Source organism: Aspergillus bombycis (genome assembly GCF_001792695.1).
Source record: "Aspergillus bombycis strain NRRL26010 chromosome Unknown contig00040, whole genome shotgun sequence".
In the NCBI taxonomy this organism is placed as follows: domain Eukaryota; kingdom Fungi; phylum Ascomycota; class Eurotiomycetes; order Eurotiales; family Aspergillaceae; genus Aspergillus; species Aspergillus bombycis.
In genome coordinates this window covers 192,321-218,383 of record NW_019170042.1, presented here as the reverse complement: position 1 = coordinate 218,383, position 26,063 = coordinate 192,321, and the positions used below count along the sequence as shown (strand labels likewise).

The following is a 26,063-nucleotide window of genomic DNA, read 5'->3' as shown; positions in this document are numbered from 1 at the left end:
TTATGACTAATGTGCCTATATTCTGATTCTGATAACCCAATCTCATTGTCTTAGTATTGATCCCAGCATAAATGATTGTCGTAAGCCTCCGGGAATCGTCCATGTGACCGCTGAGGCAGTTGTGCTAAGCTTTTGAAATGTTGATGTTGACACAGTCTTTTCTCCAGTCTTGGCATGTTTGTATCTGGAGAACGTTCTAGACTACTATAGGTAAAGCTGATACCGGCCGTATGGATGGTTGTATTGAATGTCCCCTCACGCTATTTGTAGTGGCCCACAAACCGCGTATTCTACCGTCAATACGGTGTCACATCTTTCTAAATTCTGGCCAAGACTGTAATATTTCACGATGCAGCCAAAAATAGCTACCCGACTGAAACACGTGAGGCTGAGGTGGTTATGGACTAGGTTGTCTCACAACGGTAAATTACACTCATGGAGCCGGAGCGACCTTTTCCTCTCAGATCTCCGCCAGCAAAGAAATCATCTTCCCCTGTTGTCATCCCTCCCGTCCTTAGAGCATTGGTGTCCTCTATCCTCACCCGGAGTTTCCACTCTCTTTGTGCTTGTCGGTATTTACGATTATTACTTTCCTAGGGTCCTTCTTTCTCGGCATCTATTCGCTTCTTAGCCGCCCTCGCATAGATCCTCCGGTGCCTATGTTTGCTCGCAGCCGGTCTAAGCCACGGAAAGGATTCGTTGTCACTCCTCTTTTGAAACAGGCGCTGTGAACGAGGCTGGTTACTCTCTGTTTATTCACCGCCCGCGCAACTGCCTTCCGTTGCGGACATACCCAACCTAAGCGTGGTGGCTTGTTTCTCATTAGCGTCTTTGTTGGCGACGCAAGTCATTCATTTTCTTAATTTTTGATGCTATTCTGAGATACCCCTACCCAGTCCACAGTTACCGTTCATTTGTTTTTCGATTTCCACGGGTTGCATCCTCGACAAACCGTCACTATGTCCGGTTTTGCGGCTTCGTTCTGGACGCCGGACTACGCCACTGGTCTGGGGGTTCTGTATGGGAAGCTCCAGCAAGGCGTTGTCGAGAACAAGCAGATCATCACAATCGCATCTATGCGTGCGGATGCGGAAGATCAATATGGCGCCCGGTTAGGGGATATTGCGCCGACTGTTGACCGATTGACGGGAGCAGGGTTTGCAAAGGACGATGGGGCAAGCGTGAGGAAGGTAGGCTAACTCCGAATATGGCTGGTGCTACGTATACTAAGTCTCTTGGGCGACGTGAAGGCATATGAAGGTGTCCGCACCGAGATGGTTGAAGCGGCCAAGAATCACCAGAAGATTTCCTCGAACATTCGCGAATTAGTTGTTTCACCTTTCCGTCGTTGGTGCGACCAGCATGAGGCACGAATCCAGAATTCACACGACGACCTCCAGGCCCGTATCAAAGAACACACAAAACAGGCGGACTTGGTCAAGAAACTGCGGAGCCATTATTTCAACAAATGCCGTGTGGTGGAAGACTTGGAGGAAGAGAACAAGCTCGCATTCCAGGCCCCGGAGACTAGCCCGCCGGCCAAAGCGCCTCCTAAAATCGTACTTCCCGAGGAGGCAGAGGAGGAAGAGCCTATAGAGATTGGCGATCACGTCTACACACCTGAGGGTCTTAAGCAGCTGTTGGTACACATGCTGGATAACATCAAGATGGGCGATGTTAAGGTGCCCATTATTGGCACATACCAGAATACATCGACAGGTGCCGACATTGTGGAATACACCCAAAAACACATGAACGCAGCCAGCGTCAGTTATGCGGAAAGGATCGGGCAGGATCTTGTCGACAATGGCTTGCTCCGGCTGGTGGGTAATATGGGTAGTACATTCGCTAATAGCAGCAAGATGCGATATCAATGGCGCCCCAAAGTGTTTCAAATCACTGGCATCCCCGAAAAGAAGACGCCTCTCTTGCGTGTAACATCGATGGCGAACAGTGAGGACGGTAGCGAGTCCCCGATATCTACTGTCTCAGAAATGTTAGCAGGCTGGAACCCTCTCAACAACGCTCATCCTAATGAGACGCCGGCAGAGAAGCTGCGCAGAGAAGCGCGCGAGGCCGATGAGCGGTATAAGGCCGCTGTGCGGAAGCTGGACCAGCTTCGATGCAAACTGGAGGAGGAGATTGTGGAGAATCTCCGGTTTATGGAACAGTGTGAATTGGACCGGCTTAAGGCGATTAAGGCAGTTGTCCTTGATTTCTCCGGTGCAATCAGCAATGTCATCCCCAACTTGCAAAGCACAGTGGATCATATGATGCTTTACCAGGAGACTATACAGCCCCTTGGAGATCTCCGGTATCTTCTTGAGAATTACCGAACTGGAGGTTTCGTCCCTCGCGTCCAAGCATATGAAAACTACTACGGTTCTGTAGAAGGTATGATATCATCAACAGGTCTTGTATAAGTTAGACCATAACTAACCTACTCAGATCAAAACTTCGGCGTGGACCTTGAGGCCCGAGCAAGAGCTGATCGCAAACGGGTCCCTATCCTGGTTACTACGCTCTTGACCTATCTTGACAATCGTAAGATCGCAGCTGTCCCTGACTCCACAGATTGGAATTAATGGAATACTATAGGTTACCCGGACCTTGAGGGTGATGAGGCACGACGTGCTATCTGGCTTTATGATGTCCCTCTGGCAGCCACCCATCACCTTCGCAATGTTTTGAACAACAGCAAGGCAGATTACCAGGAAGTCCTAGAGAAATATGAGGTTCCGATTGTTGCAAGCGTGTTGAAATTGTATCTTCTTGAGTTACCAGGTTCGTATGACATTTACACTAACACATCAGAGATCTATGCTGACTATTTTAAATAGATTCCCTTGTTTCTTCGCAAGTTTACGAAATTGTTAAGACTATTTACTCTACCACCGCTCATGAGACGACGGAAGAAGGCCGGATCAAGGTCTTGCAAAGCACACTTGGACAGCTTCGTCTCAATAACATCGCAACGCTTGATGCTGTTATGACCCATTTTACACGTCTGATAGACCTCACATCTGCCGATGAAGCCTACGTTTCTGCACTCGCGCAAGCACTTTCTCCTTGCATTCTTCGCCCACGCGTTGAGAGTAGCCTTACCATGAATGAGCGTCACAGCTACCGTCTCATCCGTGACCTTTTTGCTCACAAGGATGCAATCTTCGGCGAACTGAAGCGCCAGTCCAGCGCTCTCGGGGTCACCGGCTCCATCAGCCGTCCCCGCGCTATTAGCACGGATGAGAGCAACCGCCGTGCAGCTATGGAAGCTCGAGCCCGTGCTATTGTGGATCGCACTCGGGCCAACAGCCCTGCTCCTCCTCGGAAGCACAGACGGGATCGCTCCAGCGGTCCCTCGGAGGCAGGCCGCTTCCCAGTCAACGTTTCCAGCCCGACCGAGAGGCGAACGGTCACCCGTAACAGCCTAGACGTTCCTAGCAGCAACAGTTCACCGACCACTCAGGAACAACTATCAAACGTGAGCATCAACGCTGCTACTGAGGCTGCTGCCACTGAGGCTACTCCCAATGGCACCTCCAGTGATTCCTCGGCTTCGGCTACTGCCAACGAGACTCCCTCCTCTGGGACTACGACCCCCCCACCCATGGCGGCGATAACAGCATTAGAGGACTCTCCTACCCCTACTCCTACTCCAGCCGCCGATGCAGAGAAGCGCGCTTCCATCAGTCGCGCTTCATTCACTCGCAAGCCCGGGCTTGGCAACCGCTCCAGTTTCCCTGTCGTCCCAAGCGGGGAATCCGGAACAGATAGCAAGCGCAACAGCCTGGCCGACAGCGAGCCCAAGGGCGTAACTCTGGAAGACAAGCCAATGGATGATGACTAAACGTACTGTCTATCGAAGCGACACAAAAAAATGACTAGTGTGCCCTCAACAAAGAATCCAGGAAACCCAAAAAAAAAAAAAAAGTACATCCTCAGGAGGGAAATGTATGTATGTAGTCGACATCATTCAGACTTTCAGCAGGCCTTGTTAGTCGAGATTGATATACGACAATGCAAGTTGCGATATACTCATTATGTTTTTCCAAAGCCCTTCTTTCACCATTTGCTTTCTTTTCTATTCAAGTATAAATCATACCATACCGTTCGCTATCGTTTCGCATACCCCTCGAAATTTATTCCATGTATGTTTTATCCTTTATTGATTCCATTTGTCTCTTTGTATGCATGAAGTATCTGCCTCCCATTTTGTCTTACTTCTTGGTTTGCGCGCTTTCACAATGTCCTCTTCCCAGCGACTTGTGTGGAATCGATTGTATAGCTCTTTCAATTTTCGATGAGCCGATAGCTTATTCATATGTAGAGATGTGTTCGCGGTTTATGACAGCTTATGTATAACTCATATTCTCTTATTCTCGGTAACATTGTGATCGTATCTAAATAAACTATACAGCGCCATGTCCGAATGCTATGATAAACGCTAGGCAAAGAATGTATCCCTGGATCCAACACCTGTACAAACGATTGACGACAAAATTTATCCAATAGACTCCATCCGTGCGGTACGGTTCATTATACATATCACAACCCTTGGCCCGTGAGCAGCCGTCTGAGGATTCCCTCTCCTGGGCCAGAAAGCTGAGTTTCGATCTCTTTTTGGGACACAAAGCAAACCAGGCTCTGTTCGTCCATGGCTCTGCTGGGAGTCATAGGCCCACTCATCGACTTAGAGGGAGAACGTCTGATGTTTGAACCACCGGCAACAGTGCCGCCTCGACCCTTACCTTGGTATTCGCCAACCAACCCTAGAGTCTCCAAGTTGCTAAGTACGTCCCTGAACTCAGTGGCTGTAAGGGGGTGGAGGATATTATCTTTCCGACATAGAGTGCAGTAGGTATCGAAGACTTGCTTGATTGTTGGGGCCGAATGCTTGATCTTCGACGGTGTACCTGGGAATTCCCCTTCACGTCGTTTACGGTCGAGCGCAATCAATGCACAAATTGCCGCCTTTTGCTGAAGGTTGATGCCTTGAAGTCGTTGGACAGTCCCTTGTCCAAATGTAGCCGAAGTAATGCGTGCAACATGGGCAATGCTGGCCCGGGGTGCAGTAAGTGTTGTATATGCTGATGTAAGATTTTGCTTTGGCCTTGGAGATGAGAGGTTGTTATTCTCAACAAGTATTGTTTTAGAAGGGCTCTCCGGGTTCTCGTTTTGTTTTTCGAGTTTCTGCAGCGTCTCTTGTTCGATGAGATCGATAGCACGCTTAATGAGCTCAAATGCCTTTCGCAGGTCGCCGGTCTGTGATGCAACTTTCTTCGAGCATAATGTTATAGCTGCCGGTTGGACGAAAGGAATGAATTTGGGATCATCGCACTGGTCAGAAGAGAGCAACGAGCGGAGGCGTTCAGTGACTACGTTGGCGATCTGACCAGCGTTGTAAGGTAGGAAAGGAAGTAAACGAGGCTTCAGATTCTTTGCCTTGAGCTGTGGCAATGCACGGTCGGTTAAATCTAGCGCGTTGGCAATTCCGATAAGCATGAGCTTGGATTTTCCTTGCAACGACCACTCGAATAAAGACTGCAGAATACCCGCATCCGTTGTAAGGAGGTGGTCTATTTCATCCAATGAAACCAGATACATATCATCCTGCTTCTTATTAGAGGTGAACATGGCTTTTAGCCTCTCTGCTTCACTCTTTTTGAAAATCTGCTGGTCGTCGCAGAGATCTTCGATGAGCTTGCTATAGACATCTCGAGCACTTCGCATGCTCGCACAATTGACATGCGTGACCATCACAGAGCCCAGGTCAAGCTCATCGCACACTTCTTTGACCATGGCACTTTTGCCCGTCCCAGGAGGGCCGCTGACATACAGACAGCCACCTTGCCATGACTGCAGACTATCTTGGATAAACGAGACTAGCTTTTCCCGTTCCGCTTCCCGGCCAATCAGGCGACCCGAGTTTGCGCCCCGGGCAAACAATTGTCTGGCTTGAGTATAAATTGTTTGTGTGGTTTGTGTGGCTTGTGGTGTTGATGTCTGTCGAGGTGTACGTGGAGTTAACGAGATTCCTCCGACTTGAACCCGGTGCTTTGGTGTGATAGGCGGCGAGTCAAGGGCGTCCCGGTATCTAGACTTTGAAGGAGTCTTGAACTCAACCGGTCTCGTATTCTCATCTATAGTTGTCGGTTGAAGATTGCCGCACTTCTTCGCCGGTAATCCTCCATTGATTGATTTTGAGGTACGGATACGCGAATGGGCTTTTGTAGGGGATGGTGCTTCTTGCTCCGGCTCTTCATCCTTCACACTTTCAATTCTATTGGAGACGTCCTCAAACTTGGCATCATTTTCCTGTCGATAGGCGCTGCCACCCCTTGTCTTTGACCGCAGTTGGCGTGTTGTCTGTTCAGACGGTGCATTCTCTTCTTGAAGGATACGAGGCGGTTGTGTTCGGCGCTTACTGGCACTGCGCACTGGCAGCACTGGCACTAATATTAATTAGTTAGCATGGACTGGGCTCAAGAACGCCTGGGGAAGGAGAGAGCAAAGAGCAGGTCCATGTCACGCAATCGTACCTCCTACCTCAAGAGTATTCCGTTGGCGCTTGCCAAGAACCGAAGCAGTCATGGTGAGCGCTCGAACCTATCGCTAGCTGCTGGGGAAGGAGCAGATATGGAGGAGAAAGTATGAATAGGAAAGTACGACAGACGTGGTAGTAGTAGACATAAAAAAAGTAATAGGTCGCTACTACTAGTAGGTCTAGAAGTTCGATGACAGGTACTAGTACTTGGCAGACCCGGTGGTATGGACTATGCCTCAACCAGGCATAATTGGCCGGTCCCTTTTTTATTCGCGCTCACGCGTTTTTCTACCTCGCGTCACGCGTCCTCCCATACCCCGAAAAAGGAAAATCACATGGACCTTAGTACGGTCTGGTGGGAAATCCAATAACGCAACTCTTAGGTCGGGCGCGTAAAGGCCGCTTATCCCCGCGGTGGCGGAGAATCTGATTATCCCATGGTCAAATCCACCAAAGCAAAGTGCGTCACTCAATTCTACCTGATGATGCGGGCCTATTCTACAAACCCATATATCAGAGCAGTTCGTTGGCGCCAGTGATCCCGCCAAGTAGTAAAAAGCTCGTATGCTAGATTTATTTATTCTACCAAATAGCTGCGATCATTGTTAATTAAAACTTCAGTGGCTTTTTATCCTTCTCATTAACTGAGCAATTACAGCTCATTACAACTGTTTGCAGTTGTTTGCATCACATTCGTCACAAGTCTCAATACACTAAATCTTGTGGGATAGCTTCTTCTGCCACGACAAGTTAACATCCCGCTCATCTTCCTCAAATACTCGCCGTTATCGAACCCTTCCCAAGTATCCTGCCCGCTATGAACGACGATGTGGTGGCTCAGTTCACCGAGATCACGGGCTCGAGCCCTGAGCTGGCCACTCAGTATCTCCACTTAGCCGATTACAATATTGAACAAGCTATGCAGCTTTATTTCGAAAACGGCGGCGCACCATTAACTGATGAGCCCATACCATCTACATCAGGCGCTCCGGGAGCTCAACCTTCCGCAGGCGATAGCGGGGCTGTACATGTCGGCTCTGACGACGAGGTCACTGTTGACGAAGCGCGATCTACCCCTCGACACCAACCGCCACCAAATTCTACCTATGAAGATGACGAGGCCATGGCTCGGCGCCTCCAGGAGGAAATGTATGGTGGTGGGGGGGGTGGGGGAGCAGCAGTTGAAGATGATGGTGTGCGTGCTCCGATGGCTCGCACAACAGAAACACTCGTAGGCCCAGATGCAGACTTCGACGATGGCGACATGCACACAAGCATACTGGGTCAATTGCGCGCTCGCCAGCAAAGAAACAGTTAGTATCCCCACGTCGATACCCTTTCACGTTCGCCAGCTAACCTTAATACCTGTTAGACCGACCTGGTATCTTCAATCAGAGGGATACTTCTTCGATATGGACAGGGGAAGACGAGGCCTCACATCGCCAAAGGCTTTCAGAAGCAACTGGGGGTGCGTCTGATGCTTCGAGTAAATCGAATATGCTTGCCGAAATGTACCGTCCGCCTTTTGAGATTATGTCACGGCTTCCATGGGATCTAGCCCGTCAGGAAGGCCGTGAGAATGAGAGGTGGCTGCTGGTCAATATACAAGACCCCTCCGTCTTTGACTGTCAGTTGTTGAACAGGGACCTATGGAAGGACGCTGGGATCCGAGACACTGTCAAAGAACACTTCCTCTTCCTGCAGTACTCTAAAGACGACCCACGAGCTGCGCCGTATCTACAATACTATTTTCAAGCGAGCGACGTCTCTGACAACTTCCCTCATATTGCCATTGTCGACCCACGCACCGGCGAGCAGATGAAGGTGTGGTCCGGGCCGCCTGTGATGAAGGCTGCAGACTTCCTGATGCAACTGCATGAATTTCTCGACCGTTACAGTCTTAAACACAATGTACGGAATCCAGTAGCCAAGCGGAAACCAGAGAAGGAGAAGAGCATTGATGCTATGACGGAAGAGGAGATGATGGAATTGGCAATGAGAAATAGTCTGGGTGGAGATCCCTCTCAGTCTCAGAAATTGGAAGATCCCGACGATTTGACTCGGAGTGTCGAGGACGTGAAAGGCAAAGGCCGAGCAGCCGACACTGAGGACATCAGCATGGGTGAAGCAGATCAAGGCGGAAAAGGCGAAGCTGAAACTTCTCCATTCGCCTCAATTCCAGATGATAAGCCTCACACCGAGCCCCCCGCTGACCCGGCTACGACTACACGCATTCAGTTCCGCCATCCGTCCGGAAGAGTCATCCGACGCTTCGCTCTGGAGGATCCCGTCCGAAGAATCTACGAATGGCTCAAGGCCGATCCTCCGTTGCCAGATAAAGCGGGTGTGGAGTTCGAGCTCAACTCCCTGGGTCACAATCTGCTCGACTCTCTTGACTCCAGTGTGGAAGAGGCGGGCTTGAAGAATGGTACAGTAATGATAGGATACGTTGAAGAATAAATGCACATGGTTGAGGATATGATACCTGCATTGATGAGGCGTTGGGCTCGGAGACTTATGAACCGGCCGGTCATGAGCTCGATGGACAGAAGTTACATTTTACACCATGGGTTCTCACTTAGATAGGGAGGTATTCTTGCCTAGGTTAGAATTGTTTTCTTTCCAGTTTCCGTATTCCCTTCCTAGTTTGTCCAGTGTTTTATTGGACAATTTAGCACACATCCTGTTACGAAAGGGAGTTAGTCTATAGTAGGAGATGCCAGGTACAGTCACTGGATTGCAGCTGCAAATGTTGCCTGTATAGGATCAATTACTAATAACCTTAGGAAAGGGGATGATCCGCCATGAGCGTCTGTGCACATTATAACCCTTTTCCATAGGGTGGAAATCTATCTATAAACTCGGGTTCATTAAACCTAATCCAATTTGTGCTCCATCAATAACAAATTTTCTTAATCTGGTATTAGTACTATCTATATCTTAAGTGACACAGTATAGTATGCTGCTACTATCTTGTTGTAAAGAGAGTATCCGTCATGGGAATGCCTGCAAACATCCGACTGTAACAGATAACCTTGAGCTGTTTACCTCAAAACAGATAACCGGACCTTATCGAGAGCATTGCTTCCATTATACTGGTAGCAACCTGACTAGATCTTGTTCTTTCAAATTCATCACAGATACACCCAATCCTTTTCCTTTTCCTTTTCTTTATATATATACCGGGGCACAATAGCCATGCTGCAATCGTAGTATTTAATGAAACTGCCTAGTAGAGTTGTAAAACACTCACTTTGTTCATAACAGTGGATGCAGTCCTTGTGAACTGGCTCTTAAGTTGGAAAAATCAAGAATCTTATAACCATAGCTTCAAAGCTCAAGTATATTCCCCTGGAATTTCGGTTTCTTCCACATCATATCTGCAATAACGCTCACGTGTTCATGACATCCATGGAAGCCAGCTAGCACCACATTTTGTGCCTATAAGGGCCCGCCATGAACGCTGGTGCTCAGGCACCCCAGGAAACACAGTGGATTTACCCAGGCTTACCTTTAATTCCCTCTGTCTTCCCTTGATTTTCTTTGTCTTTTCTATCCCTTTTTTATTTTTTTATTTTTTTGGTTTGCGAGTCTCCAACCCTCCCGTACGGCAATCAATAAATGCTATTTTGGTTAACTGACTTGCTGTCGACATAAGAGCATAAAATGAACTAGTCCACTATATTCCATTGCAAACCTCAGATATGTGATACCTACCATGGATTGTTTGAGCGCTTTTGACTGAATGCTTCGCTATTACTGGACCTTTCATCAACGTGAGCACCCCCAACTGACAATCATGAGACCTCTGGGACTATAGTTTTCTAGGTAAAATCTTAACCTTCAGCTCTGGTTTCTCCCATAGATTGTATACTCTTTGATTATCCCAGTTCTTCGAAGCTGGACAAAGTTCCAGGTCAAAGTTCCAGAGCACCAAGGCCAACAGCAGGCGCATTTCCATATATGCAAGACTGTGCTCGTCAGCTGGCATCGAACGGTAAGGTTCAGGGGAAATACGTACTTTCGACCAATGCAATTGCGAGGTCCAACATGGAACGGCTGTAAGGCATTCTTGTGATCGTTCTCAAATCCTGGCGTATTGCCTAACCATCGTTCGGGGATGTACTCATTAGGACGCACGAAGTTTCGAGGAGAACGGTAGGTCGCCCAGTGTGTCATCCGAATGGCAGTCTGCAATTTGTTAATCGGTTTTCCAAGGCACTCGATGAAAATAAAGTTTATCCAACTCTTACATTTGGGGGCACTGGCCGACCATTTATCACCTCTACATTATATCCCGTGTTCCGGGGGAATCCATCTGCCACAGGGGGGTAAACTCGTAACGCTTCATTAATGCAAGCTAGAAGATAATGTAGCTTATTTGCGCTGACGAAGGAGATCTTTTCTGCTGAATCAAACTCGTTTCGGACTTCTTTCACGGCCTTTTCCAGTTTTGCTGGGTTATTAAGGAGGTGAAACGTAACACCGCATAGCAAGGAGGCAGTAGTTTCGCTGCCTGCAACGATCAATGTCTGTACCGTTGATTGGTATTCCGGATCAGTTACACCGCTGTTAGGCTTAAGGAGATTGGCAACCAGGTCATTCCGGCCGTCATGGATGGTCTTCCGATATTTTGCCTTCTCTCTGCTTAGCGCTTGCTGCTCAATTTTACGGCGTTGGAAGCTCTTCGGAATAAGCCTTCGAATAACCGGGCTTAGCCAGGGCCAGAACTGGGCACATCGAACGTAAACATTGTAACGGATGCTGTCGAATATTATGCTGACCCAGGGGTGAAAATCAGAGCTTTGGAGACAATTAAAGGACTCCCCGAAGACCAATTGACCCATGACATCGAATGTAAAATACTATAGAAAATTCAGTCCAACGGGCTAAACAAATATAACGAGGGAGGAAATCAATTTACTACCCACATTGTACCAACGGGTAAAGTCCACAACATTTTCCTTCTGTCCATTAGCTTGAGTGCTCAGGTAACTAATCATTAGGTCCGCGTAGTGTCGTATAGTGTCCTCCTGCTCTCTCATAGATTTCTCGGAGAATCCATGTGACATCTGTCTTCGAAGGTATCCATGACGGTCCCGGGGGGCGCGAAAAACACCTTCTGGACCGGATAGTGTACTCGAATAAAAGCTTGGATCTTTTAGAATCTCCAGTTTTCCAGGACGATGACCGTAGATCTCGTTCCATCCATCTGGGTGGATATACGAAAGCTCATTTGGAGCCACCCGGACTACATCACCATACTTTACGTGAAGCTCGTGAATGGCAAAAGGCAAAGAACCGTTAGCACAATGCCAGGCGTACCAGAGCCTATTGACTGCAGCGAGCCAAGGTCCAGGATAGCTCGACAGTGGGTGGAAGAACACATTGTATGACCACGAGGCAATAGCTGCAATGGAGACCTACAACACTTGTGTCAGGTGAGATGCCCACAGGATGTCTACTACTAAGATGAGCAATAGTAATGTAGGGTAAGCTATCGTACCAAAGCGATAACTCCACCTATAACCTCGACAATACCCATGGGGCTGAGAAGAAATGCCAAGTTGGTAGTAGGCAACGCCATCGTAGATAATTATAGTAAGATCCGTATGGCAGGTATAGAGTTCAGACGAGAGGGTCAAAGGATCACTAGACTGAAGCTTCTCGTGGATGGAGGCCTTATTATACAAATGCAACACACCTTCATGCTCTGTTCATATCGGAATCGATTAGAGGTTTATCCTGCATGATGGGTACACAGTGCGCTTGCATAACCCAATAATCGGCAGGAAAATGCCGAGATGTACGTATAACTGACACAACGATCCTAGCCATTTGAGGGGTAGGTTACATATAATCTGGAAGATCTGCCGTTACTGGGAATATTTCGGGTTGTGTCCATTTTTAGATAGCTGTTACTGAGGTTATGATGCGATATGCTTGTGAACACCCCGAGCCACAAAACGCTTATGTGATATAATCCTCTACAGATCTCACGCGTGATTGCTGAAATAAGCACAAGCTATCATTGTTGTATCTAGTCGGTCAGGGTAAAAATAGCCCCAGTTCTTAGGCACCTGTGATGTACGTATATCTGGCAGACGAGCTGCCGAATAACAATGGCGAACGTTCCAACTCCCGCTAACATAGCCTCCGAGTGGACCGAAGGATTCTGCATCGCCCTTTAATGATAGCCCGGGGCCAAGGATGTCGATCTTCGTGGCTGACGGTCGCTAAACCACGGGGGGCAACGCTAGCAACCTTCGCAGCTTCTCGCAATCATTTAAGAGCATGCAAGACGAACACCTGCCAGGGACCCTTGAAGTGTGAATACAAAGTGTTTTTGACAGGCACAACGGCAAAGGAAAATGGCGCAGTCGTATCCTCTTCTTTTTCTTTGGCTTCTTCTCTTATCAGCTGTATCTAGCACAGCGATTCCACTCCGAACAGGGATCTTCGCCCCTGTCAAGGGTGGTAGTGTGACAACAAGAGCCGATAAGGTGCCCCTAAGAATTCTCCCGCTCGGCGCCTCGATTACATGGGGTGTAAACTCTGCTTCTGGAAATGGTTACCGGGCTCCTTTACGGGATCAACTCACCTTAGCCGGTTGGGAAGTCGATATGGTCGGAACTAAACACCACGGTAACATGACAGACGATGTTCGTGGCCTTCCCCTAAATGATTTCAATCCGTGTCATCAATCTTGATATGTTACTAACATACCTGGCTACCTCTAGAATGTTGAGGCACATTCTGGCGACACTATCGATCAGGTCAAGAAAGCAGCCCAGGGATCCTTCAAATATAAACCGAATGTGGTTTTGATCAATGCGGGAACCAACGATTGCAGGCGCAACATTAGCATCTCAGGCGCCAGTGAGCGTATGCGATCCCTGATTGAGAGTATTCTGAAAGCTGAGGACACACACGACGCAACGATTGTCTTGTCCACCTTAATACCCTCTGTACAGAAAATGACTGAGGCCAACCGTCCTGACGTCAATCGCCAGTACCGGTCTTTGGCTAACAAAATGCAAAAAGATGGTGTCCGCATCGTCTTGGCTGATATGGACCCTGAGACAGACGATGATAACAACCGGTTGTCGTACCCCGAAGACTATACCACGAATGGAGTCGCAGACGACACCCATCCAAATGAGCAGGGCTATGCTAAGATGGCTAATGTTTGGCACAAGGCAGTTTTGGAAGCATCTGAGAGAGATTTTATTCAATAGAGTATGGCTGCAGGCAGATCTTAAGACTTCTGTGGGCCTACATTGTTACCCCCGCAAGGGTTTTATGATAGAAATTATAGATGTTCTCGTGTCGATGTGGATTTTGGGGGTGGAGGAGTGGTCTTGTATGTATAAGTTAAGATATATAATAGAGCTTCTTTGTACAATACTAGACTTCTGACATGATACTGCTCTATTGGGGATCATAAACTCCAAGTTAAACATCAGATAGATCAAACAAAACGTTTCAAAGAATAGATATGGTATAAGCAGTATCCAATGCGATTGGAAGCTTCCAGCTGCTCGTGTAATCACTCGTTCATACCCCTTTATGTGATGATTCTAAACTAATAATATCATATTGTACCAGAAGGCAGCTTTACGCAAAAATTCATGGCTTCTCTATCCAGGCCCAGAAGGTGTTGCTAGCTAGTTTAACACCATAAATACAAGGATTCTTAGTAGATCGAAAGGTCTAGACCATTTTTAAGCCTATCCCCAGCAGCCGCGCCGACCAGAGCTGCGAACCATCCACACCACTTGGCAGTGAAGGGCAGACGAAGGCTCTTGGGAACAGGGTTGCTGCTCTTGGGAGTGAGTTTAATATACATGGGTCTGGTCATGGGTTAAAGACAGAGTTTCTCGAGAGCCCTCTTTAGACTCTCACCATGCGTATATTTGTGCACAACTGCATACGCCCGCATACAATGGAGCAGAATCATACATAATCCCGATTTAGTATATACAAAATAATCTTCAGTTTAAAGTCGAGACACCGCCATTTGTTTCCCAATGCGCCGTTCCTTAAAGTGGAAAATAACTCTTTTCTTGGATTTTCTAATAAATTAAATTAAATATCTAAACCGAATCTTCTCTATACGGAAAGCTTTGAATTTTCTGTTCTCGAACTTGTTCTATCTGAACCCCAAATCAAGACCTTTATACTTACTCTGTATAAGCTCTCTAGAGACAGAATACTGATATCTTGACGCGCTGCCTAGCCAAGAAGTCTTTGTCTAGCTAATTGATCTTCTGTTTTATACTTAAAGATAAAAAAAGCTATACAGATAAATAATAGAAAGATATTATCTGAGATAATCTCCTGACTCAAAGAGCAATAACAAAAAAGCCCGATTTTTCCCAGGAATATATATTAGTCCCGTTTTGAGATAGTACAAGACTTATAGTAGAGAATACGTTTGTAACTTTGACAAGTAGGCAGACTGAGACTGGAACAGCTAGCTATTCGAAACTTATTATTCAGATATATAAAAAAAATTAATACTGATATGATACGCAATGGCTGGCTCCAGTGTGCACCAGGAAGTTGCTTCTAAAGTTGGGTAATTGGTCAAGAAATATAATTGTCTGGTGCCTCTAACGCTTAATACTTGGTTTACTGTTTATGCCCATTATTTATTTTCAATTGCACCTGGCTTTCCATGTTTAACGGAGTGAAATTTCTATACCAGGCTGGCCCGATTTATGATGCTCGGAATAAACCACTCTGCGTGGCAGACTGTCCCTTGGCTACAAGGCGGTCTCTTTTGACTCCACTTCCACTTCAAGGTCTTGTGCCTCGCCTGGCTACGGCAGCTGTCAGTACCTCCCGAGCTTCTTCTACGTACCCCTTGGTCTTCTATTGGTGGGTCAAACAGTTAGTACTAGTACGTAACGCGTCCGCCTATATTTCAATTGCTTCCTCTTGTGCTTATTGCAGTTCTACAATGAACCTCTCAGAATTGTATCAGAAGAGAATAATATCAGCAACACAGGTTGTACTTCTATCTTGTACTAAATAGAGCAGCCGAAAATTGAGGAGAGCTCTTATAAATGGATGATTACCAGGCTAATATTATGCCTCAAGTTAGTACATAATCACGTGATGATACTCACTGACTGGATCTCACCATCACCGCCTAGGAGATATGGAGACGTGACTGGAGCAAAGGGAAACTCTACCGCCCGGCAAAAATGACCCCGCGCCTGCCCCAATCACCAGCCTGTTCCTGTGGTTGCTGTTCGGATGAATGCAAGGGAAAACAATCCTTTGTTATCCTTCTCCAAGCTGTTGCCAGGACAGGAGTCCATTCAATCCCCTTGCTCCGATCAGTGTTGTTTGCTTGGACAAGCTTTAGGAAAGATTCAATCTTGTTCGTTTCTGTGTCTCTCTAAAGCTTCTCGCCGCATTGTTGATGGCCTGCAGCTCCAGATCCCACCGGACGAGGGATCCCATCAAAACAATAGTAAGTGGAGCGTCTAAACGAGCAACAACATCCGCAGGGATAACTCTGAGCCTAATTACTTAGTAGTCTTGTTCCTTGATAAGTCGCTATTGATTCCTACAATAACTTCAGTGTTCCATGCCTAGTCCTTTGTTTGCGACCTAGACCTGTCCCCCTTGTTTGATCGGTATGTTGTTATCTGGATCCTTCGACGCTTATTATGCGTTGTCATCTTTTGTTTTCCATTCTACCCTAGTCTTGTTTTCTATTTGCTTCATTTCTCTATTTTCTCTGCATATAGCCGCTCTGCATGACTGATCTGTAACTGCGCATCTCACTTTTTGCATAAGCTGACAGATTGAAGTGCTACAGAACCACATGAACCCTTAATTAGCGATTCGTCACGATAAATCTCACACGCAACAAAAATGGAAGGCCTAGTGGATCCAGAGTCAATTTACATGAAGCAGAATTGCATTGGTATGCTTTGTCTTTTCACAGGCCTCTCATCAATATAGCACCGTGCCCTAACTTGAAGTCCAGGGGGTGGGAGCTTTGGGCGTGTCTACAAAGGGTATGATATGACATCGCAGAAAATTTTCTGGCTTGAGCGATTTTCCTTGACACTGACACTTGGATATTAGGGTCGATAAGCGGACGGGCGCCTCTGTTGCAATTAAGATTATCGATGTGGAAAATGCTGAAGACGAAGTCGAAGACATCATCCAAGAAATTGCCATCTTATCCGAACTCAACTCCCCATATGTGACAAGGTACCATGGCTCTTTTTTGAAGGGTTCAAGCTTATGGATAGTCATGGAGTTCTGCTCTGGGGGTAGTTGTTCTGATTTGATGCGCCCGGGGACAATCCCGGAGGATTATATCATGATCATCCTGAGAGAGCTCCTTCGAGGACTAGACTATCTTCACAGCGATAAAAAGTTGCACCGCGACATCAAAGGTAACCCTCTCTTTCCGTGATGACTTCTAACAAGTCAATAACTGACCGCATTGTAGCTGCAAATATTCTCTTAACTTCAAGCGGGCAGGTAAAACTGGCGGACTTCGGTGTTTCTGGCCAACTATCAGCAACGATGACCAAAAAGAACACCTTTGTAGGTACACCTTTCTGGATGGCACCAGAGGTTATCAAGCAATCGGGGTATGATTACAAAGCAGATATCTGGTCTCTCGGGATCACAGCAATTGAACTGGCCAATGGAGAACCCCCATACTCTGATATTCATCCTATGAAAGTCTTGTTTCTGATCCCAAAGAACCCTCCCCCTACTTTGCAAGGGAATTTTAGCAAAGCTTTCAAAAACTTCGTTGAGCTGTGCCTGCGCCGCGATCCTAGAGAACGACCGTCTGCCAGAGAATTGCTTGAACATCCTTTTATCAAGAGGGCGAAGAAGACCAACTATTTGACAGAATTGATTGAACGCTATGAGCGGTGGCATGCGGTCTATGGCAACAAAAACGCCGATGATGAAGAAGAACTTGCATATGAGCCTCCACCGAAGCCCACAAACACCGAAGACGAAGATGATCTTTGGGATTTTGGGACTGTACGCCCCGCTGGACGGGGCCCTGGTCTAAAGCCCATGAAAGAAGCGGATATGAACACACGAGATCATGAATCGTCAGAGTGGGAGCCTAAAGATCGGCCACCAAGAGAACCAGTGGAAATAAATGGTTACACACCGCAGAGGCCTGCGCAGACGAAGCACATTCCAACGGCTGCGTCAAAGCCTTCGTCGCCAACAAAAATTCCGTTACCACCATCCCCAGTGAAACAGGGCCCGGCAGAGGTCAAACCTCGAACACCATCTCAACTTCAGAGACCAATTCCCCAACAGCTAAAGGAGAGCCCCGGCAGTGAATACGATAAAGCTCTACAACAATCCTTGGCCCAAGACATATCTTTTCTTCATATTGATCCCACCCCAGAAAGTCCCTCGCCCTCCGTGAGCAGCCGGCGTGCCGTTCCAGCTCCACAAGAATCTAGAAAAGCCAATCTACCCCGCGCTTTGGGGGTCTCATCACATCAGGAACGCATGCCAGCACAGCCCTTGCGACGTCCTTCGGACCAGAGTTCTAAACCTGCAGCGGAAACCCGTCCTCACCACCAGGTGTTCCAACCATCTCCTCGCCCACCACCAACACCAAGACACGCATCCCCCCAACCACAACGACTTCACCAGACACCAATGCAGCCTCCTGGCCTGGGGAGTAGTTTCGGTCCGCCTCACAGGGGTATGGATCCTAATCTACAGCCTAGTGTTGAAATGCCTCCATCAAACGAAATTACAGCACTGAATAGTGTTATCTTACCTGCTCTAAAGGCAGCCGTTCGCCGTCGTTCTCGTCGCCTGGAACTCCTATCGCGCAACCCTAGTGCAGAAAATGGCCATACCAGAATGGAAACATACGAACTCCAATCAAATCGGGAATATGTTCAGCAAATGATGGAGTCTCTCGTGAACGACTTGGGTGGAATATTCACAAGGATTGAGCGTTGGGACAACGAAGCACCAGTCGGAATGGGCGCTGATGTCTCTTCATTCTTGGAAGGATTCCTTGAAGAAGTACTCGTCAGAATTGAACCCGCTGATGAAGAATTACCGACACCCAGGAACTGAACACTAGGCACATTTCCCTCATACATTCGCCTTTGAATGTTTTCTCGTGGCCAACTTTACACAGAGTCGATAGTATATTGATGTTGGTCGTCCGGGCTTGCGATTTGCACATAGGAAGCTTATTGTCCGGATATTATATCCCAAGTTGTTGATGAAACAAGACACATACATGAAGAGTCAGATACCGTTGCATGACTGATTGAATACGCCTTTTATGATACGTGAGATACATTCTCGTTTGTTTTAGCATTTTCTCTTTGTCAAATTCTCGGGGCTGGATCCTTCAAACTCGATTCCTGAGTTACTACATGGGAACCTTATAGCTTGCATTTTCTTTTTCTTTTCGATCTTGTGTTTCTACTTTCATAACGTGCACTGCGGATACGCTAAAGGATTGCAAAGACTTTCTGTTACTGTACATGTGCTTCGAAATGCTTAAAGCTTCAGAATATGATCATACATACTTTTCCGGCGCGTACTTGGTGATCTCAGTGCCCTGGATTATTGGCCACATCCTAAGGAGGAGTGATGTGGGAGCAATATCCTCAAAGATTGCAATGACCCGTGTCGTATGTGCAACTGAATCGTTGTTCAGTTGCTCACACGTGGTGGCAAGCTGCATGATCAAACAAGCAAAATAGTGGTAAGTGGAGTTGGCAGTGTAGCATGAACCATGTTTGTGGGTCTAGTCCAGCTTTGGAGCAATGGCTTGTTCACGGTCACTGCGCCGCAAAGACCTCCATAGCATATTCGGGCCAAGGCTTTCTCACTTATGGCTGCGTTGTAGCATTTGACAAAGGTTGTTGTCCAATGGTCCGATCCATGGCGGAAACTAGGTCTATTCAGGTGAGCTGGAAGACATGGGTACAGGCTTAAAGATGTCACACATGCCGGTCTGGTGTTATACCTGAAATGCAAGAGCCCTCCTTAACCATTGGAGGGCGAAGCAGGTGATATCCGAAAATGCTTGGCGGGTAATGATTAGCCTTCTGAGCGGAATAACCAGTCCGTCTCCGGAGTCGGAATTAAGTAGTTTGTGATATTAAATTCGTTTGCATTGGGCGCAGCACCATCCACAACAGACCCGGTCAGACCATTGATTGACATAGGATTGTTGACCGTCTCATTCATATCGAGGCCAGTAATATCGGGAGCTCTGGCAGCAGGTACTCGTGGCACATTGAAGAAGCCGAAAACATCAAGATATTCTAATTCATTTGGTGCAAGGTTCCGTGGATGCGCGGCCGGGGTTGGCACTGTCGGTTGGCTTCCAGCCGGTGATGAGCGTGGCTGTCGGGATATCAAGAAGTCCAGGTCAAAAGCACAGCGCCTCATATCTGCGAGGATCTTCACGCTGGATGGTGTTACACGCTCGGAATCTTCAATACCAGATTGTTGATATTCACCGTACTCGTCAAGGACACGCTGCAGGATTGTGCTGTAGCGTTCAGCTACCTTCCAGTACTTTCCCATGTGGGCGAGCGTATCGACAAAGAAGATTATATCCGGGCTCACAGTATGAGCGATCGTAGAGCCATGGACAAGTAGTAAGCGCGCAGAGACCCAGAGCGTGAAGGCAAAAGGTGGTCCAAGCTTATCGAGCATATTGTTATCTACAACAAAGCGCGTCACAGAGAGGATGTTTTCGACTGCGAATAAACAGCGCTGGCTGGCACTGTATGACGGCGTGAAGATCGGGGATCGAGTCGTTGGGTATGCAGCCGATGAGTGGAGTCTTATCACCGCACTGTAATCACTTAGCCTTGGCATTGCGAGACAACTCGGAAATAAGAGCGGGTTAATGATGATGCTTACGTTTGATATGTGGCATGGAGTTGAACCCAGTCACAAGGGAGGCCCTTGTTTGATTTCGAGCCATTGAACAACCTAGATGAGTTTTCGTAGGCGTATTCAGCTGGAAGGCCAAACTCCCAGGCGGTTAGCTCACCATCCAACTTGCGATATGTTGCTTGCCACTCTTCAACATCTGATAGAGCGCCGATATCCACGGGTCGTTTCAAGAAGGTATGAATACGGGACATGATGCCGAGAATCTCCACGTAAAGTCCGAAGGAGCCGACATTTTCAGCACGCTTTAGATAATCAGCACGATCGCTCGAGTGGTGAAACCATCTAGTTTCGACGGGCTGGTTTTTCATGAAAAATTCGTCCTTGCATGGGAGCTTACGGTCGATATCTTTATCGTCCAATGCAAAATCAAAGGCAGTTGCAAGGGTCGAATATCGGTCCAAGAAATATACCATCCAGAAAAGTCTGCGCCTACCTTCATCTTCAATCCAAGACTCTGAGTCAGGGAGAGTAACCGCTCTTAGGGTATAGATGGAAGGGTAAACGGGAGCTATGAGTGAGGATTTGGATTCAACAGCCAACCCCAACTGAACCACGGATCGCGTAATCAGGGCAAGCAGTTTCCAACCAGGAGGCCCATTGGAGGAGCCAACTAAGTCCAAAGCTAGTATAACCAGCGCCTGAAGCGCCTTGACCGAGGAGTTCTCCAAGCCATAAAGCAAGACTTTCTGCTTGGACGAATCATGGTACCGTTTCCGATTTTGCTCGTTGAGCCTACTGTCGCTTGAAAAGCGCAGAGTAGTTGCAACGATAGCATACAGAACCATGCGATCGGCTTCTTCAAGAGGGGATGGGCCGAAGAAGGTGTCTAGAGTCGTACGTCGGTGAAGAATAGGACACCACGAATTTATATGGTCAAAGTAAAGGTCGACCAGCGCGTATAACAGATCGTACGGTGGGAGATCGAGTTCTGGGTCCGCAAATGACTGTTCCTGATTGGAGAACAAATTGACTGGTACCTTCAATGATGATTCATTCCCCGTATAATCACTCGGGTGTGTGGTATCAGAAATTTGTGGGATAGGTATAGGTGGGTTTAGGCTACTTGTTAGATGGCTATGCATCACGTTCCTAACAGAGATGTCTGAAGGACTAGTAATAGACGCGTCAGACGGACGTGGATGAGCTGGCACAGATGCTGGCTCATGAAAGTAAGCTGCATTTCGAGGACTTGGCCCATGGGCAGCAGAAGGCTCTGATGGCGAACTATAAGAATGGGGACCAGCATGAGGAAACTCATGATTTAACCGAGGCTGGCTCTGTAGGATATGAGTTTCAATGAGACGGGCCTGTGTCTGAATCACTTCCTCTAGCCTGTCTGTGCAACATGTGAGCAAAATTCTGAGAGATGAAAGTGAACAATCGAGAGTTGACTAAGCTGATAGATGAGGAGTAAGAAAACATACCTAAACGTTGTTCCAATTCTTTACCATACCCGGCCCGAAGACCAGGTTTCTTCCGTTCTTTGTATTCGCATAGCTGGCCATTACGAGTGCACCAGCCGCAGCTTGGTTGAGCTCGATCTAATATTGTCAGCCTATAGCATCATTTATCGCGAGAGAAAGAGGGTCGCAAAAGGACTAGTGCAGAATCACTGAGGCAAGAATTACTCACCACATTTGACCTTCCGTTGCTTACACAGCTCGCATCTTGAGCCGTTAGTTTGACTATTCCATAAACGATCATCGGGTACTGGAATTGGACCAGCGGACGAGGGGGAAGAAGATGGTAACCTCGTGCTGCAGGCCCGAGGGCGGAGGTACGTACGACACTGTGAGGGGGCGCTTGCGTTTCAGCGAGCGAGACGCATTTCCATTTTGAGTGACAAGATCGTTATCGCTATCAACAGCAGACCAGGATTCATCTGCGCTCTGATCTCTGTCCTGATCTCCAAAGGGTCGCGTTATCGGTGGAGTCTGCTGCGCAGAGACTGCGGGTGCAGCAGTGTTCGGCATGGTACTGTAGCGAGGTCGGGGTTTAAGACAGATCCTCGGTCAAACCCCTACTGCATGGTGACGGGGACCCGTATCGGTGATGAATTTGGTTCGGACCGAAGGCCGAAGGATTCTGTGAAGAATCAGATTTAACACTTAGATAGTGTCCAAGAAACCGAGTCTAGGGCGTAGGGTACAGAGGGAAAGGAACTCTGAAAGAATCAACAACATGGGCGAAGAGAAGCGACAAACACGTTGGGGCCTGAGGCAGTCATCGGCAACTAACCCCGCAAAACACTAATTCGCATTTATAGATTCTCCACAAATCACCAAGTTCTGCCAATCGGGGTCCCACGATTTGTCTCCCACGGGCCTGATGACTAACAACCCGGTGAGAAGGATTTTGCCCCTTTGGGAAGCTGCTAGTGCTTCCAGGCTCGGGGGAGCATTGCACCGAGACACGGGATCTTGACCGAGGGTATTGTTCACGCCCCCCTCGAGGGCTGAGGGTTCCTATGCGTTCAAATATGGCCGATTACCCCCGGCGCAACTTTGTAATTTATCTGAGTGTTTTCTATTCCTTATTCTCTATAGATCTTCTGGTTTGGCACATTGTCCTGCTTTTCTAGCTCATCCTTCTCACCATGGGCTCTATATCTGAATTTCCCCGCATCAAAGAGATCCGCACCTTTATCATCGATGGTGTAGGATCCGGTGGTGATTATCACAATGTATGTTGAGCCTCCAATGATGTGTTCATGCCCTATCTGGAAAGAGAATTCGGCTTACTCTTAATTCAGGTCAAAGGAGGTCACTGGCTGATCGACAGCAACATCTCTACTCCCATGACTAAATGGGCGCAATATCGTGGATCTCGTACATCGTGGGGTATCAATGTCTTGGGCTCATTCTGTGTGGAAATAGAAGCCACAGATGGAACCAAGGGTTTCGCGACTGGCTTTGGTGGCCCCCCAGCTTGCTGGTTGGTACACCAGCACTTCGAGCGTTTCTTGATCGGCGCAGGTGCGAACCTTCTTGGTCTTTGCAGTGGTGAGGGATATAGTTGGGCTAATTGGTTTATCTCACTGCAGACCCTCGCGATGTCAACGACCTGTTCGAGAAGATGTACCGTGCGTCTATGTTCTACGGCCGGAAGGGTCTTCCGGTTGCTGTCATCTCGGTGATCGACTTGGCACTCTGGGATCTCCAGGGAAAGATTCGTAACGAACCCGTTTACAAGCTCATCGGAGGAGCTACTCGGACACGACTCGACTTCTACTGCACCGGACCTCAGCCCGCATCAGCCAAGGCTATGGGCTTCTCTGGAGCTAAGGTAGCTCTGCCCCATGGCCCAGACGAGGGTACCGAAGGACTCCTGAAGAACGTGGCATACCTGCGCAAGCAGCGCGAGAGCGTTGGTCCTGACTTTCCCTTGCGCGTGGACTGCTACATGTCATTGAATGTTCCCTACACTATCCAGCTTGTCAAGAGATGTGAAGCTGAGGGAATCAACATTGACTGGTGGGAGGAGTGCTTGAGCCCCGACGACTTCGACGGCCATGCTCTCCTCAAGAGAGCCCACCCCACTGTGAAGTTCACCACCGGCGAACACGAATACTCCCGTTACGGTTTCCGCAAGCTCGTCGAAGGCCGTAACCTTGACATCGTCCAGCCCGATGTCATGTGGGTTGGTGGTATGACAGAATTGCTCAAAGTCTCTGCGCTCGCAGCCGCATACGATATCCCCGTTGTCCCTCACGCATCCGGGCCATACTCGTACCACTATGTGGTTTCGCAGCCCAACACGCCATTCCAGGAGTACCTTGCCAATTCTGCTGATGGACACACCGTTGAACCAGTTTTTGGAAACCTATTCCTCAATGAGCCTATTCCCACCAAGGGTTACCTCGATGTCTCCATCCTTGACAAGCCTGGCTTCGGTCTCGAGCTTAACCCCGCCGCTCCCTTGATCCCAGCTTCTGCCCTCCTCACTCCTGCTCCTCAGAAGAGCCTGGCTCCGCCTACGGATAAGGAAAATGGAGCCAATGGCGCGGCTCACTAAAAGCTCCACTTGTCGCTTTACTCGTGCTTGGGATGATACAGCGGGATCTTAAATTCCATTGCATTTTCTTTATTTAATGTACATATTGTTATGAATTTCACGTTGAAACTACATAGACAGAATACTAAGAGTCCATTTTGGTAAAATTCCCGACGGCCACCTTAACCCATGTGACAGACACTTGCCGCAACGCCCAACCGACTTTCCCAAATGTGGGGTAAACATCGGTGGGCTCGGGGTAACAATAGCACGAAACCCCCGAGCAAAACTCCACCAATTGCGCACTATCTTATCGCGTGGCGGGGTTAAGATGGCGAAACGAGAGAAGCAAAAGGCACGGCAACGAGCGTAAATAAAATAATTGAGAAAAATTATCCCTACTATAAGAGTATAATCACACAGTCCCTGATCCCCTCCCCCCAATCTCAAACCAAAAACCAAATACACAAGAAACACACCAACCCACACTATGCCTCTCCCTCAACTCCTAGTAGGCAAAGTCGCCGCAATCACAGGCGGATTAACAGGAATTGGCAGGGTAATCCATGCTCCCTCCCCTTCTCACCCCATAAGGTCCCAATCTAACACGAGTCCCAAAAGGCCATCACCCTGGAATACCTCCGCCATGGCGCAAAAGTAGCCATCAACCACCTGGGCGGGCCGAAAGAGGAGCCCCTCCTCGAAGCCCTGCAAAAGGACGTCTCCGAGATCACCGGTGCCGACTCACACAGCTTCATCGCCGTCCCGGGGGATGTCACGCAGCCTGAAACAGGACGCGACTTCGTCGCCAGGACGGTCGCTGCCTTCGGCCGACTGGACATCTTCGTAAGCAACGCTGGCGTGTGCAAATTCGCCGAGTTCCTGGAGTTCGTTCTTACCCCCACCATATCCTACCCTGCCATACCTTATCTTTGATGTTCGCAAAAGCAGGCTGTATTTGGCGGCTCAAAATGAGAGTATGTAGAGTGGTACTAGGTACGCTAACATTTCTATTTGTTTTGCAGAGTTGATCCTCCCCTCCTCGGCCACACGGTAAATACCAATCTCTCTGGAGCCTTTTATGCTACGCAGGCGGCGGCACGACAGATGGCACTGGAGCAGTCGCCGCCCGGCGGGTCTATTATCGGAATAAGTTCTATCTCGGCGCTCGTGGGTGGCGGTCAGCAGACGCATTATACGCCTACTAAGGCTGGGGTTTTGAGTCTTATGCAGTCTTGTGCGGTTGCGCTGGGGAAATATAATATTCGGTGTAACGCGCTGTTGCCGGGAACTATTCGGACGCAGCTAAATGATGAGGATATGAGTGATCCTGTCAAGAGGGAGTATATGGAGGGGAGGATCCCTCTTGGGAGGCTTGGGCAGCCGCCGGATTTGGCGGGGCCGGCGGTATTTTTGGCTTGTGAGGAGTTGAGTAGTTATGTGGTAAGTTCTTTTCCTGTTTCTTCGTCTTCAAGTTTGGGGGTATATTGGGTGCTGATTGCGTGTTTGCAGACTGGTGCACAGCTTCTTGTGGATGGCGGGGCTTTTGTAAATCTTCAGTAGGTATAGA

At 48.2% G+C, this 26,063-nt stretch overlaps 8 protein-coding genes across 8 annotated transcripts; 5 read left to right on the top strand and 3 right to left on the bottom strand.

Moving 5' to 3' along the window:
• Nucleotides 1-959: 959 nt before the first annotated feature.
• Nucleotides 960-3,847, top strand: ABOM_006285 (GTPase-activating protein RGD2; the record flags this gene model as incomplete). Its single annotated transcript, XM_022533414.1, has 5 exons — nucleotides 960-1,190; nucleotides 1,251-2,394; nucleotides 2,449-2,544; nucleotides 2,599-2,784; nucleotides 2,841-3,847. The coding sequence occupies 5 exons, from the start codon at nucleotides 960-962 to the stop codon at nucleotides 3,845-3,847; spliced, it is 2,664 nt and encodes an 887-aa protein (XP_022389367.1).
• Nucleotides 3,848-4,545: 698 nt separating this feature from the next.
• ABOM_006284 (AAA family ATPase CDC6) lies at nucleotides 4,546-6,591 on the bottom strand (the record flags this gene model as incomplete). Its single annotated transcript, XM_022533413.1, has 2 exons — nucleotides 4,546-6,452; nucleotides 6,540-6,591. The coding sequence occupies 2 exons, from the start codon at nucleotides 6,589-6,591 to the stop codon at nucleotides 4,546-4,548; spliced, it is 1,959 nt and encodes a 652-aa protein (XP_022389368.1).
• Nucleotides 6,592-7,361: 770 nt separating this feature from the next.
• Nucleotides 7,362-9,004, top strand: ABOM_006283 (DNA-protein crosslink repair co-factor UBX5; the record flags this gene model as incomplete). The annotated part of the gene is made up of 2 exons (XM_022533412.1): nucleotides 7,362-7,857; nucleotides 7,917-9,004. The coding sequence occupies 2 exons, from the start codon at nucleotides 7,362-7,364 to the stop codon at nucleotides 9,002-9,004; spliced, it is 1,584 nt and encodes a 527-aa protein (XP_022389369.1).
• A 1,354-nt stretch (nucleotides 9,005-10,358) lies between these two features.
• Nucleotides 10,359-12,131, bottom strand: ABOM_006282 (cytochrome P450; the record flags this gene model as incomplete). The annotated part of the gene is made up of 5 exons (XM_022533411.1): nucleotides 10,359-10,515; nucleotides 10,566-10,735; nucleotides 10,798-11,409; nucleotides 11,476-11,967; nucleotides 12,051-12,131. The coding sequence occupies 5 exons, from the start codon at nucleotides 12,129-12,131 to the stop codon at nucleotides 10,359-10,361; spliced, it is 1,512 nt and encodes a 503-aa protein (XP_022389289.1).
• Nucleotides 12,132-16,435: 4,304 nt separating this feature from the next.
• On the top strand, nucleotides 16,436-18,649 carry ABOM_006281 (putative Ste20-like serine/threonine protein kinase; the record flags this gene model as incomplete). The annotated part of the gene is made up of 4 exons (XM_022533410.1): nucleotides 16,436-16,487; nucleotides 16,551-16,581; nucleotides 16,652-16,968; nucleotides 17,025-18,649. The coding sequence occupies 4 exons, from the start codon at nucleotides 16,436-16,438 to the stop codon at nucleotides 18,647-18,649; spliced, it is 2,025 nt and encodes a 674-aa protein (XP_022389370.1).
• A 981-nt stretch (nucleotides 18,650-19,630) lies between these two features.
• ABOM_006280 (putative C6 transcription factor) lies at nucleotides 19,631-22,473 on the bottom strand (the record flags this gene model as incomplete). Its single annotated transcript, XM_022533409.1, has 5 exons — nucleotides 19,631-20,396; nucleotides 20,465-21,836; nucleotides 21,954-22,041; nucleotides 22,133-22,167; nucleotides 22,212-22,473. 5 exons carry the CDS (start codon nucleotides 22,471-22,473, stop codon nucleotides 19,631-19,633), a joined length of 2,523 nt encoding a protein of 840 aa, XP_022389371.1.
• A 623-nt stretch (nucleotides 22,474-23,096) lies between these two features.
• Nucleotides 23,097-24,514, top strand: ABOM_006279 (L-rhamnonate dehydratase; the record flags this gene model as incomplete). Its single annotated transcript, XM_022533408.1, has 3 exons — nucleotides 23,097-23,183; nucleotides 23,253-23,475; nucleotides 23,544-24,514. The coding sequence occupies 3 exons, from the start codon at nucleotides 23,097-23,099 to the stop codon at nucleotides 24,512-24,514; spliced, it is 1,281 nt and encodes a 426-aa protein (XP_022389301.1).
• A 469-nt stretch (nucleotides 24,515-24,983) lies between these two features.
• Nucleotides 24,984-26,056, top strand: ABOM_006278 (SDR family NAD(P)-dependent oxidoreductase; the record flags this gene model as incomplete). Its single annotated transcript, XM_022533407.1, has 4 exons — nucleotides 24,984-25,052; nucleotides 25,115-25,380; nucleotides 25,519-25,936; nucleotides 26,006-26,056. 4 exons carry the CDS (start codon nucleotides 24,984-24,986, stop codon nucleotides 26,054-26,056), a joined length of 804 nt encoding a protein of 267 aa, XP_022389300.1.
• Nucleotides 26,057-26,063: the final 7 nt, after the last annotated feature.